Genomic DNA, 18,298 nt, shown 5'->3' on the forward strand with positions numbered 1-18,298 from the left:
GCCCCTTTCGTTCCCGTCAGGCCCTGCGGGTGGAAGGGAAAGATGGCGGCGTCCAGGTAGCGGTCTTGAGGAAACCTGATTGGGATGGCGCTGGCGACTGGGCCCGCAAAGCGGGCATTAGTTGGCTATGGGCGGTTCGGCCCTGGGGGCTGCAGGATCCCGAGACGCGGGGCGTACGAATGGGGCGTGCGCTCTACGAGAAAGCGTGAGCCTCCCCCCCTGGACAGGGTATATGAGATCCCCGGACTGGAGCCCATCACCTATGCTGGGAAGATGCACTTCATGCCTGGGCTGGCGCGGCCGGTCTTTCCGCCCTGGGACCGCGGTTGGGAGGACCCACGGTTCCACCGCTCTCTCCCGATCCACGAGCAGCCTCTGTACAAGGAACAGCCTTGCTATATCTTCCACCAGCAGTGCCGTCTCCTCGAGGGTGAGACCTCCCAGGACATTCGGGTGGGACCTTGTTTCTCTGCCCAGCACTGACTCCGACCCTCCGTGTCTTTGGGCAAAATAATGAAGCTCCGTGGGTCTTGGATTCTTGGCGAAATCGGTAATAGTGATAGCCGTCTTCTGAGAGTTATGAGGACTAGGTGGGGTGTACAGAGCTGTGCTCTCATGTAAGGAGGTAAGAAAAAGCTGGAGTTTCAAAGTTTTTCGAAAAGACCTAGTTTCTAGGCATAGGCCCAGTTGTAACTTTCAGGATTACTTTGGACAAGTTCTGACTTTCCTGAGCCTGCAGTTCCTGTGAAGTGAATGTTAACTAGACAAAGTCCTCATCCTGGAGATTGTACATTTAATAGAAGGAAATGATAATGAAAGAAGACAGCAGAAAGAGTGTTTACTCTCCAGTGCTATTACCTCATTTCACAGGGTTGTTAATTGTAAGATAAAGAAAGTGATTTTCTTACAGGTGCACGAGGTTAATATTGAAGCAGATCTACAACTTTGGTTTCCTAGATTATTGTCCTTTGTCAAAGTTCAGAGCTGAGGTCTTTTCAAAGATAGGTTCTGGGCCTTTCCTTTTACTTACTTCTGTTCCTCTATCACTTTCACTAAGAACAGATTGAAATGAATAAGCTAAAACCAGTCTGTCTTTCTTGAGCACTATCAAATTATTTTCCAAAGTCTGAGAGATGGGGACGGGGATGGGGTGTTTATTGAAGATTCCTTTCCCCATCCCTTGATCTTCTCACCTAATCAGGATGGGGATGGGATATGTCCTGAAAACAGAATGGTTGAGGTAAGTGGAAGTTGTATTTTTCAAGAGGCAATTAGGAAACAGAGACCTGGCAGGATTTAGGGAATAAGAGAATAAATCTTAAAATTGAAAAAACTGTAGTCAGTTGGCCTCTTAAGCAGTCCTGCGCAGTCCTGTTCCTGCAAACTGGTTTTTCAGTTGTTAAACACTTTCAGCATCCTCACAGGATGCTGTGAAGGAATTTGCAAGACTTGGCGTCCTTGAGTGACCCCTGTAACAGAATACTGAGTGAATATGGTAGCAGTATTTAGAAGTTAAAATTAACAATCATTAGGCTGAAAATGGACGCTATCTCCTACACTTTCACCACTCACAGAGAGGTTTAATAATGAAACTGCAAGGTATAGAGCTAGAGAAGTCAGTGGGATAATGGAGATTATGGACACTAGGGTAAACACTCAGGTTATCTCTCTAGCTCTGTCACATTGAAGGTATGTGATGGGAAGCAAAAATTCCTTAGTCTGAGTTTTCTCCATTTCATAAAATCCTATCAAATTATAGATAATGCTGCTGGCATAGGGTAGTTGGTGACATTCAGTAAATGGCAACTCTGATTATTACATAATATGTATTGTACCAGTGAATCATAAAATCTTAAATGTTTTCTTTATTTTCAAGTTTAAGAAAAATTGGTGGTGTCAAGACTAAAACAGTTTACGTGACTCCCAGTCCAAGATTCTTTCTGCTGCACCACCAAATGTAAACATTTCTAAACATTTGTTTTTCATTTGTATTGTGATGTCCTATGAGCCTTAAAGTGAACAGTCTCACTGCCCTCCTTGCTTGTTCGTTCATTACCGTAAGATAACTTGCCTGAGCTATTTCCTACAAAGGCTCCCTTTATTCCCAGACATAGCTTTTTGAGTGAAGATGTCTCCCAGAGTCAGAGTAGTGTTTTTCCAGCTGGGATGGGTAGTCTGCCAACCAAAGCAGCCACCCTCTCTCATCCTGCAGGCATAATCACTGATGAGAAAGGATATATTGCTTATTTTCATTTGACAGTAGAAGACTGGCATTTTTTTTTTTTTTTTTTTGGAACTGGGTATCGAACTCAGGACTTTGAATTTGCAAGGCAGGTGGTGGAATCACTGAGCTAAATCCCTGGCCCAAAGACTGGCATGTTTACTTGACTCAGAACTTAGTTTCTAGAGCTGTGCTTCTTTTTCCCTTAGAGAATCCAGATTTGGGGATATTTTTTGGGGCATCACATTCCATGCCACTGAAAGTAGCTAGGCTCTCAAGTTTACAATTGAATCTAGTTTAGTTTATATAGAACCTTTTCCTGAAAGGTATTTTGGGGGACTTAAAAACATTTCATAGTACATGCAGATTAAATTAGAAATGGGTAAAGATTGGAGATTTAGCTCAGTGATAGAGTACTTGCCAAGCAACAAGTAATACAGAGCTGGGATCATCTAGCTGGGCCATCTCTCTATTTTTGTAAATAAAGTTTTATTGGGTGCAACCATGCGCACATGTAAATTATTGCTTGTGGCTGCTTTTGTGCTACCATGGTGAGGCTGAGTAATTATACTAGAGACTAGTATATTGTCCCAAAGCTGGAAGTACTTACTGTCTGGCCCTGTAAGAAAATGTTTATTGACTCCCTGATAAAGAGAAAAACATTTTCAGTTCAACTTTTTTTTTGAGGCAGGGACTGCTATATAATTTAGGCTGGTCCTGAACTCACTGTGTCGCCCAGGCTAAGCTGGAACTTGCATATGCCACCATGCAGGGGTAAAACCTGACTTATTTGTACCAGGGCCAGTGACAAGTTCAGGTCTCAGAAAGCATCCTGAGTATGATTCTTTTGACAAATACAGCAGCATGTTACATGTGCAGCTTTATACAAAAATCTGTTTATAAAATAGTTCATTATAGGGCTGGGGATTGAGCTCAGTGGTGCCACCAGCTGCCTCGCAAGCACAAGGCCCTGAATTTGATCCCTGGTACTAAAAAAGAAAAAAGAAAAAAAAAAAATACACACACACACACACAACCCCGCTACTAAAAAAAAAAAAAAAAAAAAAAAAAAAACACACACACACACACACACACACACACACATACACACACACACACACACATACATATATACATATATAGGCTATCAGGATTTTTTTATCTTTAAGACTTTATAATTTTAGGATTAAAAACAAAGCTTCATTAAAAATAGGTGACAAGCACATGAAAAAAACGGTCAACATCGTTAGTCATCTGAGAAATGCAAAATTAAGTCATACCATGTGCCTACTACAATGGTAGAGTTACAGAGACTGACAGTACTAACGACTGACAAGGATGCAAAACACCTAGACCTCCATACATTGCCAGGGCATTATAAAATTACAGCCACCTAGAAAGCAGTTTGGTAGTTTCTCACAAAGTTGAACATGTGCCTAGCATATGACACAGCAATTATGAATATCAGGATTAATTTAAATGAGATGTAAAAAATTATTTGTGTAAGTGGATTCACTGCAGTGTGGGTTTATAGAAGGAATCTTTGTTTTTGTTTTTGAGACAGGGTCTCACTGTGTAGTCCATACTGGCCTTACACTTCTGATGTTCTACCTGCTTCAGCCTACCAAGTACTGGGATTACAGGCATGTGTCACCATGCCTGGCCTCATAGGAGGAATCTTTTTTTTTTTTTTAATAGGACTCTCAAGTGACACCTGTCACTGTTTGACGTCTGTTCAATGTAGTCCCTGCAAGGATTCAGCCATGTGACCTCTGCTGTCTCAGCTCCTGTTTGAATTTCTCATCTGGCAAGTGCTTAATACTTCAGTCCACTAACTATTCACCATCTTGAAGTAGATGGTCGCTTCTGAAGTTGAGTTGCAATCTGATTCCCCCGGCTTTCAGCTCTTCTGATTCTGTCCACACAGGTGTCTCAGAACAGAGCAAATCTAGGCCTCTCTTGAGGCAGCTGCTTCTCTGTGATGCCTCCTGGCCAACGTCAGCATCTCTTTCTGAATCAGCTTCTATTTTTGTCGTTTTATGCTGATTACCCTGCAGGAGTGAAGCAGGCTCTCTGGCTTACCAAGACCAAGTTAATAGAAGGCCTTCCTGAGAAAGTTCTCAGCCTTGTTGACAACCCTCAGAACCACATAGAGAACCAAGACGAGCGTGTTCTAAACGTTATTTCTCATGCCCGTCTCTGGCACTCCACGGAGGACATCCCCAAAAGGGAGGTCTACTGGTAAGTTTCCGCTAAGGAAATATGACTTCTAACTGATGGGACTTGAAGTCAGCCTATTGCATAAGTTCCCAAATGTCTTTTTTTTTCCCCTCCAAGCCCAGTCATTGTGGACAGCCTGATACAGCTGTGTAAATCCCAGATTCTCAAGCACCCTGCTCTGACCAGGCGGATTTGTGCCAAAAACTACTCGTTATCTACCACATGGAGTCGAGGTTGGTCATTTTGAACAGCAGAAAGTCTTGGTCTGTTTTGTTATCTTTCTACTCAGCTTCACTGCCGTATACCTCCACCTCTAGCCACTCAATTACCTATCCTTACTCTTTCATGGCCTGGTTTTTTCGGGCCAGATGCATCATCAGTATTATTAGTTATAGCCGTATCTTTTAATTTTTAATCACTTTCTAAGATTGTTAATTCCACCAGTAACGGCCAATCATGTGCCACACTGGGCTTGAGAGTGCCTAAATGCTGAAGATAAGGAAATAATAAAGCATACTGAGTTATCTGCCCTCTCCATATTTATATTCTATGCAACAGCCTTCTCGCCCCCTTCAAACTTCACTCTTCCAAACCCATGCTCAACATAGCTACTGAAGTGGCATTTCTACAGTGCAGTTCTTTGTATGTGTCTCCCTAATGTCAGATCCTTCACAATGTCCCAGCAGCTTAAGCCATTTATCACAGTGTACAAGGCTGTCTGTGATTTGGCCCTCATTTAGTCTTTCTCGTCTTATCTCCTCCTTCGATGCCCTGTCTCCCTTCCTCAAACCTAAGTTAGGCCTGGCAACTTTTCTGTCTCAAATGCTCTTTTCATTTACTTCCTGTGACCAAATTGTACTTGGCTGCAAGACTCAGCTTGAGCCCCTTCCCTTGTGAGTCCAGCTTGGCTTTGTGCTCCCCCAGGTGCTCCTTGTACCATCATAGCACTTCCCATACTGTACTGCAATTACCCAGTGCTTTTCTGTCTGCCTCCCTAAGCTTTGTGGACTCCCAGCAACAGGGCCCATATCTTACTCCTTTTGCCACAGTGTCTCACAGGTCACTGCACACAGTGGGAACTGACCAAAGGGTCAGAGAATCGACACCAGCTCTCTGATGTCTCAGAGGGATGTCAGAGGATACAGAGTGGGCTATAGAGTGATTTGGGACTTCAAGGCGTCTGTTTGGTGAGATTTCTCCAGCTCACCCCTTTGCATATGGACTTCCTGGCAAGGAGTCAGCTTTGCAGAGGTAATGGCACCACTAAGGAAATTAGTGCACCTCATTAATGGAGGAGTCCTTTTTGGCCCATCATCAAGTATCTCCTCTAATTAAACTGCCCCATTTGGAGCTGTCACTGGAGAAGGGATGTGGAGGGAATTGCATCAGTAACCACACTAGAGTGGTCTGTGGGGAGAATATAAAACCCAAGGTTAGGAGAGGTCTGGGCACATGCATGTTCCTTTCAGATTTTATGTGAAGAAGCAGGAAATGCTTTAGGAAGCTAATCTTGAGGTGCGATTATGATGTATTTTAACAAGCAGATTAGGGATTATCAATTCACAGATGTTACCCATTCTTTAAGGGCAGCTGTGTACTAATTAAATGGCAGTGCTATTGACCAAACCAATTTTTAGGCTTATAAAGCCAGCCTTAGCTAGGCATGGTGATGCATACCTGTCATGCCAGCACTCCGGAGGTTGAGATGGGGATCATCATGAGTTTGAGGACAGCCTGGGCTATGTTGGGGGTTCAAGTCCAGCCTGAACTACATAGTGAAACCCTATCTCAAAAAGGAAAAGAAAACCGGCATTGGTCCATTCTGCCCACACTGTGAGCTGGCTTATTTCTGCAGAGGAATATGTGTCCCCACGGAACCCTGCAGGCCATGCTAGCAGGAACATTTTGTCTGCTGGCAATCTGTTGGGACACTCGGACACCCACATATGGTGTTTAGTCAGGCATGAGTTTGTCTCTGTGGGCCACCTGCATCTCTGGGTAACAGGTATGTGCATCTGACCTGCACAAGGGTCTCAGTCCAGCATTTCTCACTCCCGGTTGTGAGGACACTGGGCCCTTTGCTGGGTCTCGTGGTCCCTCTGTTCTCAGCGCTTCTCTCTGCCCCTCCTTCCCTCCCCTGTCCTGCTCTGGTCATACAGATGCTTTTCCGCCGGTGCTGCCTATGTTTCTCCCCCTTCACTGAATGCTTTCCTTCCCCTTGCCTTGCCTGGCAGATGCCCACCTCATGGTGGCAGAACAGTTCAGCCAGCACAGTTTGGTCTTTTAGGGGACATGTGGCAGATATATTTGATTGTCATGCCTTGGATGGGACAGGTAAGGATGGGATGGCAGGACTATGGGGTAAAGCCAGGCTGCTGGTGCTACTTTACAATGTACCGGATAGCTCCCCTCACCACAGGATTATCTGGGCCAAAGTGTGGATAGTGTCTAAGTGAGAAACCTTGCTGTTTTCTTTTCTTTTCTCTTCAGTTCTGGGGATTGTACCTGAAGAGAACTGGACTATATCCTCAGCCCTTTCTATTTTTATTTTGAGATAAGATCTTGCTAAGTTGTCCAGGCTGGCCTCAAATTTAAGATTCTCCTGCCTCAGCCTTCTGAGTAGCTAGAATTACAGGCATGTGCCACCGGGTCTGGTCAGATGCCTGGTTTGAAGGCACTGCTGCTTTCAGGATGCTCCCCAATCCCCTGAGGGCCCATTTCCTCACCTGAGCTGTATCTGAATCTGGCTCCCACCTGTTGCTGTAGCATTTGTCTCTTGGTCAGCTCTGTGAGAGCAGCGAGTGGCTTTCCTTCGAGTCTGGTCCCTGGCATGGAGCTGGGGCTCAGGAAGGTATACCTGCAGGGTATCCCAGATCCCCAGGGATTACTAGGCTTCGGAGAATACAGGAAGAAGAGTATACTGGCCCACCTCCCTCCCTCCCTAGAACCCCTGGGCTGACATCCTGCCACCAAGTCCTGTGTTTGGCATTAGGCCAGTCATCTAGAAAAGCTGTCGCAGGCCTGAGTAGTAGGGGGCAGAAGGCCTCAGACTGCTGAGCTGAGAGTTTTAGGCCATGTTGGACTAATTATCTTTTCCCCTCTTTAGAGTCTGTTCTCCTTCAGGTCCGTGGTACTAGTGGCACCCGACTGAGTGCCAAGGACCCTCTGCCCCCCATCGCCTCCAGAGAGGAAGTTGAAGCCACTCGGGATCATGTTCTGGAGACCTTCTATCCCATTTCTCCTGTGATTGATCTTCAGGAATGCAATGTGTACGACGTGAAGGATGATACGGGTAAAAAGCAAAGCCTTTTAGTTTTACACCATGTGGAGATGAGGGACATGTTTTTTTCCAAAGGGAAAGGACGGCCTGAGAACTTAGCAGGTGCCAGGCACCTTGTGAACGTTATTTTCTAGGATGTGTGTGGCCAGCAGGCTGTGCAACAGGTGCTGTTACCCCCGTTTTATAGGTGAGGAGATGGCGGCTCATGGAGGTTAAGCAGTCTGCTGGAAGGCTGACTTTGCATTTGACTGTGTGACTTCAGAGTTTTAATAGTGACTTGAGGGGCTTCTGACCAAACCCTTTTGTTTGTTCATAGTTCCTGTGAACCCTGTACACTCTCCCTTCCTCTACAGTCCTTGGATTGGGCTCTGTATCAAACTCTATCCCACAGAACTTCACTGTCAGCCATGAAGGAGCTTAGCAGCCGGCACCAGCAGGCCTGCATGTCTTGCCATGCACCTCTCATCACGAGCTGTAGCTTCCCCTGACCCTCTCCTGCCTCACAGCTACAGCCCCCTGACTGGTCAGTTGTGACCCTGGCTATTTTCTCTCAGTTCCTTCTAGCTGATAGTTCCAGGACAGCCCTTCTAAACAGCAGCTTAACTTTACATCCCTCTGTGCCAACTCCCACTGCCCGTGGATATGGCGGCTTCTCCTTACCACTCCTGTGACAGCCTTCACAGCCCCTCCTCTGTCTCCCCAGCCTCATCTTTGACGTTTCCCTCCCCGCTTCCCCCTTCATTTCAGGTGCTCCCATAACTTCATGCCCTTGCTCTCCGCTGTGCTTTGCATGTCTCTTCCCTGTGCTAAACTTTGGTTTGTTTGTACCCTGTTGCCTGCAGCTTGCCAGCTCCTCACTTCCTCTCAGGAAAGCTGTGCTGTCTCATCAGGGGTCCTATCCCACAGTGCCCCGAGTCACCTTGGATGTAGACATGATCTGTTTTCCTTCTGCCTTCCCTCTGGATTCAGCTCCTAGAGGCAGTGGCAGGCTCAGCTCAGGCCCTGCTCCTGGCTCCTAGCTTAGAGTCTGGCACCAACTGAGGGCTGAGTAGCAGAGCAGCTCCGAGAACCAAGGCCTGCAGGAAAGCTTTGTCTCTTTCAGCCTCTTTCTCATCCTCCTCTCACGCATATTCACTGATCCTGGTCACTCATTCTAGAAGCACCAGCCTCCGCAGGGTTTACTCATAACCACACAGCAAAGGAGGATCAGGGATTGTCAGGGCTATGGCTGAGTGAGCAAGTGCTCAGCTTTGAGGGCTGGTGATACATGTGGAAAGTCACCTGTTACAAATATTAAAGTTCTGAATTCTGCACATGATTGGTGCTCTTGGAAGTCACCATAGCTTTCTAGTTAGCCATCTTTCTAATGTCACTGTCATCCAGGTGCTTGACCAAGAAAAAGTCTGAAGTTAGAGCGAGGTTGTGAGAAGAGCCGGTCGCAGGTCGGCAGCCATCTTCTGGGAAGAACCAAAAAGCAAACATTTTAGTTTTCACAGGCCACGCATGGTCTGTGTCACGGCTACCAGGAGACTGAAAGTGAGCCCTGTGTGCCAGTGAAAACAGTATTTGTGACAGTAGGTGGCGGGCAGTGTGTGGCCCGCAGCTGTGGTCTCCCACCCCAGCAGGAGGGCAGTGTGTGCCTCCCACAGTCTCTAGTGCCTGCCCTGAGCTGCCATGAGGTAGTCCGAGGCTCCGTGGCAGGCTGGCTTGTCACCCATGGGTCTCTGTTGCAGGGTTCCACGAGGGCTATCCCTACCCCTACCCCCACACCCTGTACTTCCTGGAGAAAGCCAGCTTGCGGCCACACCGCTTTCGTCCTGAACAGCTGCGGGCCAAGATGATCCTGTTTGCTTTTGGCAATGCCCTGGCTCAGGCGCGGCGTCTCTATGGGGTAGGTGTGTGGGAAAGACTGTGGGGCTGCTCTGCTTTGTGTTGGTCTCCTGCCCTAGAAACATTACTCAGAACACAAAGCACAGAGGAATGTTAGAGAGAAGGGTGCCCCTGACTTAACCTCTGTGGGACCAGCAGCCTGCCTCTGCTTTTCCCAGACGTGCAACCCATGAGGCGTCCTTGGGCCCCTGTTCCCAGATTATGCCATAGGGTCCTGTGGAGCTCAGCAGCAGTAAGTGGTGGGAGAGGATGGCACAGCCTCAGTTGCCCATGCTCAGCGCACTGCCCTGCACTACAGTCTCAGCTGAGCATGGCTCCATTGGCGGCAGGAGATGAGTTCGGGCAGTGGTGCAGATGGCTTCTTGGGACCCGAGATGCTGTTTGGTGGTAGCCTCAGTTCTAAATGGGCCCAAGGACCTAGGTGATGTGGAATGGAGGCTGAGTGGTTGGCCTAGTGGCTGGGGGAAGCCTGGCCCAAGAACAAGGGCCTCCGCAGAAGGGAGAGCCACATAGGGGGAGCCATCCCTTGGCTGGCCTGGGAATCCAGGTCCCTGCTTAGGGGAGGGGTCTGAGGTGTTGCTAGGGACCCTCAGACTGCGCAAAAGGTGGGGGGATTCTTGCCATGTTTCCTATCCTTGGTCTGGTACTAGATGGGATTGAAGAAATGTAGCTAGCTACATGGGTGGGAGTAGACTGGACTTTGCCTGTATTGAGTGTCTGCTACACACCAGGCATTTGCAGGAGCCTCATCAGGAAGCTTATTAGAAATGCATATTCCCAGGCCCGCCACCTCAAAAGTCCTGGGCTCTGGCTCAGCAGTCAGTATTTAAACAAGGTGCCTGCTGACACAACCTCAGGTTTGAAAGCCCTGCACTAAGATTTGAGGGCCACTGCCCGACTTACTCTTAGGATCGGTCCATGTGGCACATGCAGTAGGCTTCACTTTGCACATGAGGAGACTGAGGCCCAGGGAGGCCAAGTAACTTGCTGAAGGTCACATGGATAAGAGACTAGCAAGTTGCCTAGGAGAGTAGCTTAGTGGAAGGGTACTTGCTTAGCCCATGCAAAGCCCTGGCTCCAGTCCCTGGTATAGGGCAGGCATGACTAGCAGCTGTCACATCTGTGTGACCTTGTCTTTCTCACCCTCAGAAGGCTAGCTTTAATCCTGTTCTCTAACTTATACTTTCTGAAGGCTGCTGAAGGTTAGAATCTTGCCTGAGATCACACAGCTACTGAGTGGGGAAGCAAGGGTCGGATCCGTGCTCCCTCTGCCTTTAAAGGGTACACTGCCTCCCGGCTTGGGCAGTGCAAGGAGGCAGTCACACTGAGGCCCAGTGGCTCTTCGTAGCTTTTGTGCCAGCATTGCCAATAGAGCCTGGGCAGCAATGCAGCCACTAATTGTCACCCGGTTGGGTAGGAGAGAAGGCCTCCTCCACCCCCTCTAGGTACAATTTGTTCCTGGGGATGTGGAGTTGAGCAATTATGGGAAGAGCCTCCATGTAAAAGGTAAAATTGCTGAGAAATTTATGTACTACCTGCAGTTTTATTGATCTGTAGAGGGAGATAAGAGTCAATACAGAATTCTCGGCTAACACTTACAGGTACTTTTCTTTTTATTTATCTTTCATGCAGCTAAGAACAGGTATTTCTAAGGCCAGCAACCCTGGTGTGACCCACACTGAGGTCTGCCGTTAGCTATGCCTAATGTCCTATTAACCCTGGAGGGGGAACTGCAGCTGCGTTTTGAATCAGGGATGCCCTGCTTTGTGGCGCCTGCCCTTTCATCTCTGTCCAAAAAATAGCATTCACCTAACTAGATTGGCACAAAGTCTCTGCAGGTTGACCATGTGATTTATCATCCAAACGGACACCACTGTCAGATACATCAGGACACCAAGGGGCAGCCAGAACAGTAGGGTTTTAGGTGACGTAACTTAACAGCCTAGGTTTGATCCTGACTCACACCTCATGTGTGACCTTGAGCAACTTATACCACCTCTCTGGACCTCCGTTTCCTTATGTGTTAAGTGGGAATATGCCTCTAGATTCGTGAGAGTGGAAAACCTGGCAAGATACTTTGTGCCTAGGATGTCTTCAGTACGTGGTTTCAGTGTGATAACCGGGTAGCACTAACTAGAAGAGTTGGCTGGTGAAGCCCTGGGCCATGTGGCTTCAGTGGACACTGCAGGAACATGGCCCGCTCTGAGTTGCAGTGAGAGCATGAAGCTGAAGTGACTGGTGGCAAGAGTAGGCAGTCCAGGATGCCAGACACTTGGGGCAAGGTACCTGAGCTACTTTGGGTCTCGCTGACACCCATCTTTGTGACTTCTGACAAGTCATTTTACCTCAGCGAATGTTTCCTCATCTGTCAAGTGGAATGAGAACTGAGTGGCATTACTCATTGATCCTCCAGGTTGACATTTGATAGTTGATGTCTCTTTTCACTGTGAGGTTATTCCTTGAGCTTGCAAGATTGTCCTTAACCTCCAAGTCCTGCCTGAATTCTGCGGCTTGCCTAGGAGCTGCCTTGCAGTGGTGGGAACTCTTAGTTTACTGCACTCAAATTGAAGCCTCTGACTTCCTGAGGCTGTGATGCAAGGGAGGCCAGACAGAGCTAGCAGGTGAGGGAGGGCCTGGCACTAGACAGGGCTCACAGCTCCTCATGTTCCAAGGTGAAGCCGTGAAATGGGAGCAAGAGGGTGCTGGGCAGAGCGAGAAACAGCCTGGTCTGTGCTGCTCCTCGTATTTCGTAGTTTCTGAGTTTTCACTTGTCCCCTTTCCTCTCAGAATGCAAACAAGGTCTTGGAGCAGCCAGTTGTTGTGCAGAGCGTGGGCACAGATGGACGCGTCTTCCATTTCCTAGTGCTGCAGTTGAACACCATGGATCTGGACTCGAACGAGGGCGTCAAGAACTTGGTCTGGGTGGACTCGGACCAGCTCCTCTATCGACACTTCTGGTGTCTGCCGGTGATCAAAAAGAAGGTGGTGGTGGTGAGTGTGGTCGGATCTGGGAGGAGGGCGCAGCTTGGGCTGCCGTGCTCAGCAGATGTCTAAGCTGTGTCAAAGACTGTGCTGCTCCTCCAAGGCCGTGGGGTGGTACGAGGTGTGCTGCTGGGCAGGGCTGAGTGGTGTCCACAGAGGGCCGGAGCAGAGTTGCAGAGCCTCTGAACATGGTCCTCGTCACTTCTGTGACCAGTCCCCCAGCATGCCAGGATGGCTTCTCTGTCCAGACCCTGTCACTGCCCTATATGGGCACACCAGTCCCATCTGTCTCTCTTCTTAGTCTCCTCCCCTTCCTGTTTTCAGGTCCTCACCTCTCAGCCTCTTTTTCAGAACTGGAACTCAGCACCAGGCCTGTTGGTTTGGTCGGCTGGGTCCCGCTTCCCCTAGTAGCCTCGGCTCCTGCTATCCCCCCCACTGCCCTGAGTCTGAGGTTCAGCCTGGTCCTTTGCCTGCCTTCCTTCATCTGTGCCCCTCCGCAGTTGCATGTGTTGCTCTCTCTCAAGTCTTTCCTGTCCTTTTTCTTTCTGGCCCATTCCTACCCTTCACTGTGTGCAAGTCTGTGAACTGGTCATTTCCCTGCTTCTTTAGCTGCTCTTTCTGCTCTGCAGCAGAGTCTGTCATCTTTAGTTCTGTCTGAGTACCTGATGGTTCTTTGAGGAAGCAAATTTACATGGTGCTGGGTCCCCCACACAGGGCACCCAGCGCCCTGTATGGGAGTGAGCATGGAGTGAGCGTGGTGTCCTTGTCACTGGGACTGAACAGGCGGCAGACCACTTGTCCTGCAGGTGAAGTGAGGGGACTTAGGGAGCTGGGGCTGTGCCAGCAGGTGGCTGCAGGAGTGCTTCCTGGCCTCCTGGCTGCCGTCCCTCAGGGTCTCCTCGGTGCCAGCTGCTCAGGACCCTTCTCAGTGGTCGAGAGGCAGTGTATGAGAAGGAAGTGATTATCCAGGCACTGCAGATTGACACACCACCAACTGATTTAATTGTTACCATTACACCTAATATGGGGTCCTAATGAGCTTCGTTCTTTCCAGGAGCCAGTTGGGCCGGTAGATTTCCAGCCAGAGACCTTCAGGAAGTTCTTAGCCCTGTATCTGCATGGCGCTGCATGAGTGAGGACATTCTGAGCCCTGACGCTTCTCCCTCTGAGGAGCCTGCGTCCTAGGCAGTACCTAGGGCTTCTGCACCCTCTTGGCCTGGTGCTTTCCCTTGCAATAAAGATCCCTTGGCTGCACTGGAGTCTGTGTTGATGTAAGGTATGGTGCCACATTGCCCCCACACGGCTGCAGGCTGTGGCATCTGTCCTGCCTCAGCCTACCGTCGGGCCTGCCCTAACCCACATCATGACCTGGGTGAGCTCAGTCTGAGTTTCAGTTTCTTCACCTGAAACTAGGGCTGATTGTCCTCCCATGTTTTTAAGACTGTGTCCACCTCACGATGTGGAACTCTTATGGGATTGCATGCATTGTGCATTGTCCCACGGTGCCTGTGGGGATCTGAGCAAAATATCCAGGGTACATCTCACTCTTTTCCTGATTGATGAGCTGAACACTACCCATTTGTTCCAGCATCGTCGGGTCCTGGCCAGATGCTGTGTGGCCGTGCCGGGCACCTTGGCATTGTTTATCTTCACACAGCTTCATGGTGACGGCGCATGTGCCATCTCAAGTCAGAAAAGTCTCACGGCCTGGTAGGTGTGAGGTCCAAGTGATTCTGTTCGGAGGCACTTCTAGCACAGCCAGTTCCTCCATGCTCTGGGCATTCCGCCTGGGTCACCCATGGGTCTCCTCCCAGCTAGGCCACCTTGGTGCCTGAGAACAGGTCAGGGCCGCTGCAGACCTCGAGGGGCAGAGCAGCTGCTCTTGGCCATTTTAGAAATAACTGTACCTGCTTCTGTGTGCACTGGGATCCAGACAGAACGAGGAGCTATGGTCCCTCCCCGGGAGCATGCTGGCCCACAGTGAGGGTTGTACTTGAACATGTCTCAGGGTGACTACTCATTACTCTGAGGGCCCGCTCGGAGCACCTACAAGAGCCAGGCCCTGGGCTTCGTGATTCTGGGGACAAAGGCAGCTCAGACACAGCCCCTGCCTTAGAGGAGGCAGACACTTCACTGAGAACTCAGGGAGGTGCCCCAGCCTACGAGGCTTTTGAGCTGGGTTCCACAGGGCAAGCATGTGGGGCTTGGCGAGGGCAAAGCCCCTGGTGGGTAGAACCCCAGGGTTGTGCATAGTTGGGGCAGGAAAGGCCCGTGATAGAAAATAGATCTTTACTTTTCAGCACCCCAGCCCCCACATGGTTCATTTCCCAGCCCGTTGTGAACCCCATTGTATGGGTCCAGTCAGCCCAGGCCTGGCAGAGCAGGGCCAGCTGCCTCTAGCCCCTTGCAGTAAGAGCTGTACGATGCTGCTCCAGGGAGGAGCTGAAAGGGGTTGAGCCAGCTGCATCTGCACTGTTCAGCTCCTTCTCCCTACCCAGTCCCTGTATCTAAGACCAAGCCTCTGCCCCAAGACACCCTGGGCCCTGCCTTCTACAGTCTGGAATCTTGGAGCAATGCCCTCAAAGTCACCATGGAGGCTGGTGTGGGGTTTCTCAAGGTCACCCAGAGAGGCAGGCTGAGTGGCCACAGCCTCAGTGGTAGCCCATCTGCCTTGGCCTCTCCTTTCCCGGCAGGAGGGGCCCTTCCTGTTGGGGCCCAGGCTGGCCACCACCCTGGAGCTGGGGCCCTTGTGAACAGGGAGGACTAACAGAGAAGCAGCGGCTTTGCTGGGTGTTGCCGCAGGAGCTATGAGCCGGCTCTACCACTCCATCCTTGTAGCTGAAGCCCCTGAGGAAGGCGGAGTAGGACTCCCTCCTCCAAGGTGCTCTTGCAGACTCAGTGCAGAGCCCAGGCTGCCCTGCATCTCAGGCCCGGCTGGGCATGAGGACACCTGGGGAAACCCGTCTTGCCAACCCTGAACAGCCCTCACCGGGGCTGTGTGAAGGGACCTGGGGGCCAGTGGAGGACCTGGCAGGTGGGGCTGCTTCTAGGGGGCCCCTCATTCTCTACCAGCACCCCATGGCCCAGCTCCTGTGGGCCCAACTCTTGCTGCAAGGACACAGGGCACAGGGTGTGAATCCAGGTCCCACCCTCCCCAGTTCCTAAGTGTGTGCAGCAGGACCATACAGATCTCCCCTATAGCCCAATAGCTCAAAGGTGTCTACCATGAAGAGCGTGAGGAAACCCCCTCAGGTGAGGCCATTACCCGATGGAGTCTTTCAGATCCTGTCCCACCCACACGTAGCAAATGAGCACCACCCACAAATCCCTGCTTTCAGTGTCTGCCATTCCCAATTCCATGAGGCAGGTAAGCCATGATATGCTTTCCCATTTCAAGAGGCAGAGGCAAAAACTAACCTGCCAAGACCACCCAGCAAGTAGTGAGTGGCAAAGATCTGGGCCGGGCACTCTGCAGCCCGGGGAACGTGGACCAAGTCCACACCTTGCAGGGTACTGCCTTCTACTCCCTCAGGCCCAGAATGAGGTCGCCAGAGCTTCCGTGCCACTTTCTAAACATTGTGAAGTGTTCCTCTGGCCCTGGCTGCCTTGCCCCAGCCCTCAGTGTATCTTGCCTGTATGACAGCCGCGAATGGCTCCACCTAATAAGTTCTCTAAAATTCAGGTTAGTCTGCTCTGAAAATTGTCAAGGGCTCTCCACTGCCGTGATAGTAAAGAAAAACTCTGCCTCTCAGTGCCAGTATCCGAAGTCCCTCCCAACAACCCCATAACCAGGTCCCCCAGGCCAGCGGTCTTTGTGAAACAGTGCTGCTGCCTGAGGGAGAAGGTAGGGTAGTCAGCACCACAGGGCCATCCTGACCCCCTTAGCTCCCACAGAAAACATGGCATGGGCACCTTTCCCTACTTCCAGAAACAGAGCTGGGCACGGGCGCATATCTGTAATCTCTGCATTCTGGGAGGCTGAGGTAGGGAGATTTCAAGTTCAAGCCCTGTCTGAACAACTCTAGATGCTGTCTTAAAAAATTAAGGGGATGGTATGGGAACGTAGCTCAACACCAAGGCCCTGGGTTCAGGCCCTAGCATGGGGAGCAGGAGACACAACGGTAAACTTTACAAGACTTGAGAAATGGAAGCTGGTTCTTAGCAGACCCCTGACTATTTGAAGTGAGACCCATGTCCCCTCTCCCAGCACACCTTCCCCAAAGGCCTGTGAGTCTCCATAAAAATGCAAACCAAGCTTGCTCAGGGAAGACAGAAGCTGGAAACAAAAAGCAGAATCTTGTTCATGCCAGGAACAAACACTTGATGTCCAAAGAGTCACCTTGCATTCTGTGACCAGTATAATAAACTCCAACCCACGTTCCCCAAGCATGTCAGGAAGGGCTGCGGAAAAAAGATGTCCCTTTAATAAAACGTTATCAACATATATCGTACACAAACTACAATGTATCATAATTACTTTTTTTTTTCCTCTCATAATTCAGAACCAGACTACAAGGTAAGAAAAAACACAGAAACAGCTACAATGTTCCCAATAATCGGCACAAGGTCTTTTTTCAGGCAGATGGTATCTCACATAATATGATATACATGGATCAGAAAGGGGCGGTAATAAAACAAAGACCAGCTACAGAGGAGGGGAGGGAAGAGGGGAGGGGAGTGTAAATGTACAAAGAATTCGGTGTCTTCCAGGGCAAGACACAAAGGTTTCCGTGGGGGTGAGGTGTCATGAGTCACCCCTCCTAGGAGGGGACAGGCTCCACTGTCGGGTTCATCGGTTTTTGAAAATAAAAACAGGACCGGAAACATCACATCTGTTTGGTTTTTTTGAGCTCCCCCCCACCCCCCACAGCTATGCCAAAGTCTCCCATCCAGTTCCACGCATTTACAGAGCAATTCTGGTCAACAGCCTATCCTTGAAAAAGGACGAATAAAAGGGGGGGGGGGAAAAAAAAAAAGAAAAACAAAACAAAACAAAAAAAACAAACCCAAATTCTAGCCCACCCTGCCCATGCACACAGCGAAGATGCAAGATCACAGGCCTAGAATGCAGAGGTCCGGGTTCCACGTCCCAGGTCATAGCCATCCTGTCAGTGGTGGCCTCTACTACTCGGCTCCGGGCCACCACCCTGCCGGCAGGATTCTCGCTGGGAAGACAGGGTGGAGCTGAGGGCCTGCAGATGTGGGTGGCCAGGAGGGAGGTCCAGGAAGAGGGAGAGTCCTGGGGACACAGTGCATGCGCCGGTCACAGTGGCGGCAGCCGCGCAGGAGTCCTGGAGGGGTCGGGGGCCTGGTCCCGGCTGGCCAAATGAGGGGCTGGGTCCAGGGGTCCAGGTGTGCTGTCTTCACCAGCCAAGCCAAAACAAAGCAGGTTCCTGTCCACCCTTGCCTGTCCCACAAACTAAAATCCCCAAGAGGAGAAGGGTAGCTTCCTTTTGTTTCTTTGCCCAAAAAAGTTTTTTCAAAGAAACCAGATTGTAACTGTCCAGTTCATAATTATTATTTTTAGATGGCTACAAAGACAGTGTGACATCTCACACCTAGACTAGCTTTCCTGGTGGCAGGGCTTGGGGACAGACAGCAGGGCTTGTGGTTTCTTCTCTTTTTTTTTGCCTTTTTTCCTTTTCCTTTTTTTTTTTTTTTTTTTTTTTTTTTTTTTAAACTCACCAAAGATAGTACATGCGAGG

General features: G+C 49.8%; 1 protein-coding gene across 1 annotated transcript; it reads left to right on the forward strand.

The window, feature by feature from the left end:
• The first annotated feature begins 14 nt into the window (after positions 1-14).
• Mrpl37 (mitochondrial ribosomal protein L37) lies at positions 15-13,864 on the forward strand. Its single transcript, XM_010610379.3, has 7 exons — positions 15-430; positions 4,279-4,462; positions 4,559-4,674; positions 7,548-7,733; positions 9,455-9,612; positions 12,399-12,602; positions 13,648-13,864. The coding sequence occupies exons 1-7, from the start codon at positions 85-87 to the stop codon at positions 13,723-13,725; spliced, it is 1,272 nt and encodes a 423-aa protein (XP_010608681.1). The 5' UTR covers positions 15-84; the 3' UTR covers positions 13,726-13,864.
• Positions 13,865-18,298: the final 4,434 nt, after the last annotated feature.

The sequence above is a fragment of the Fukomys damarensis genome, unplaced genomic scaffold (assembly GCF_012274545.1).
Source record: "Fukomys damarensis isolate Sample0158 unplaced genomic scaffold, DMR_v1.0_HiC HiC_scaffold_23, whole genome shotgun sequence".
NCBI classification, from domain to species: domain Eukaryota; kingdom Metazoa; phylum Chordata; class Mammalia; order Rodentia; family Bathyergidae; genus Fukomys; species Fukomys damarensis.

What these genes read in the sequence shown, in the direction of transcription:
- Mrpl37 (XM_010610379.3), top strand. Translation starts at nt 85, where the DNA reads ATGGCGCTGGCGACTGGGCCCGCAAAGCGGGCATTAGTTGGCTATGGG. An exon ending in ATCTACCACATGGAGTCGAG is followed by an intron (nt 4,675 to 7,547) that starts GTTGGTCATTTT and finishes TCCCCTCTTTAG; the next exon opens with AGTCTGTTCTCCTTCAGGTC. An exon ending in TCAAAAAGAAGGTGGTGGTG is followed by an intron (nt 12,603 to 13,647) that starts GTGAGTGTGGTC and finishes CGTTCTTTCCAG; the next exon opens with GAGCCAGTTGGGCCGGTAGA.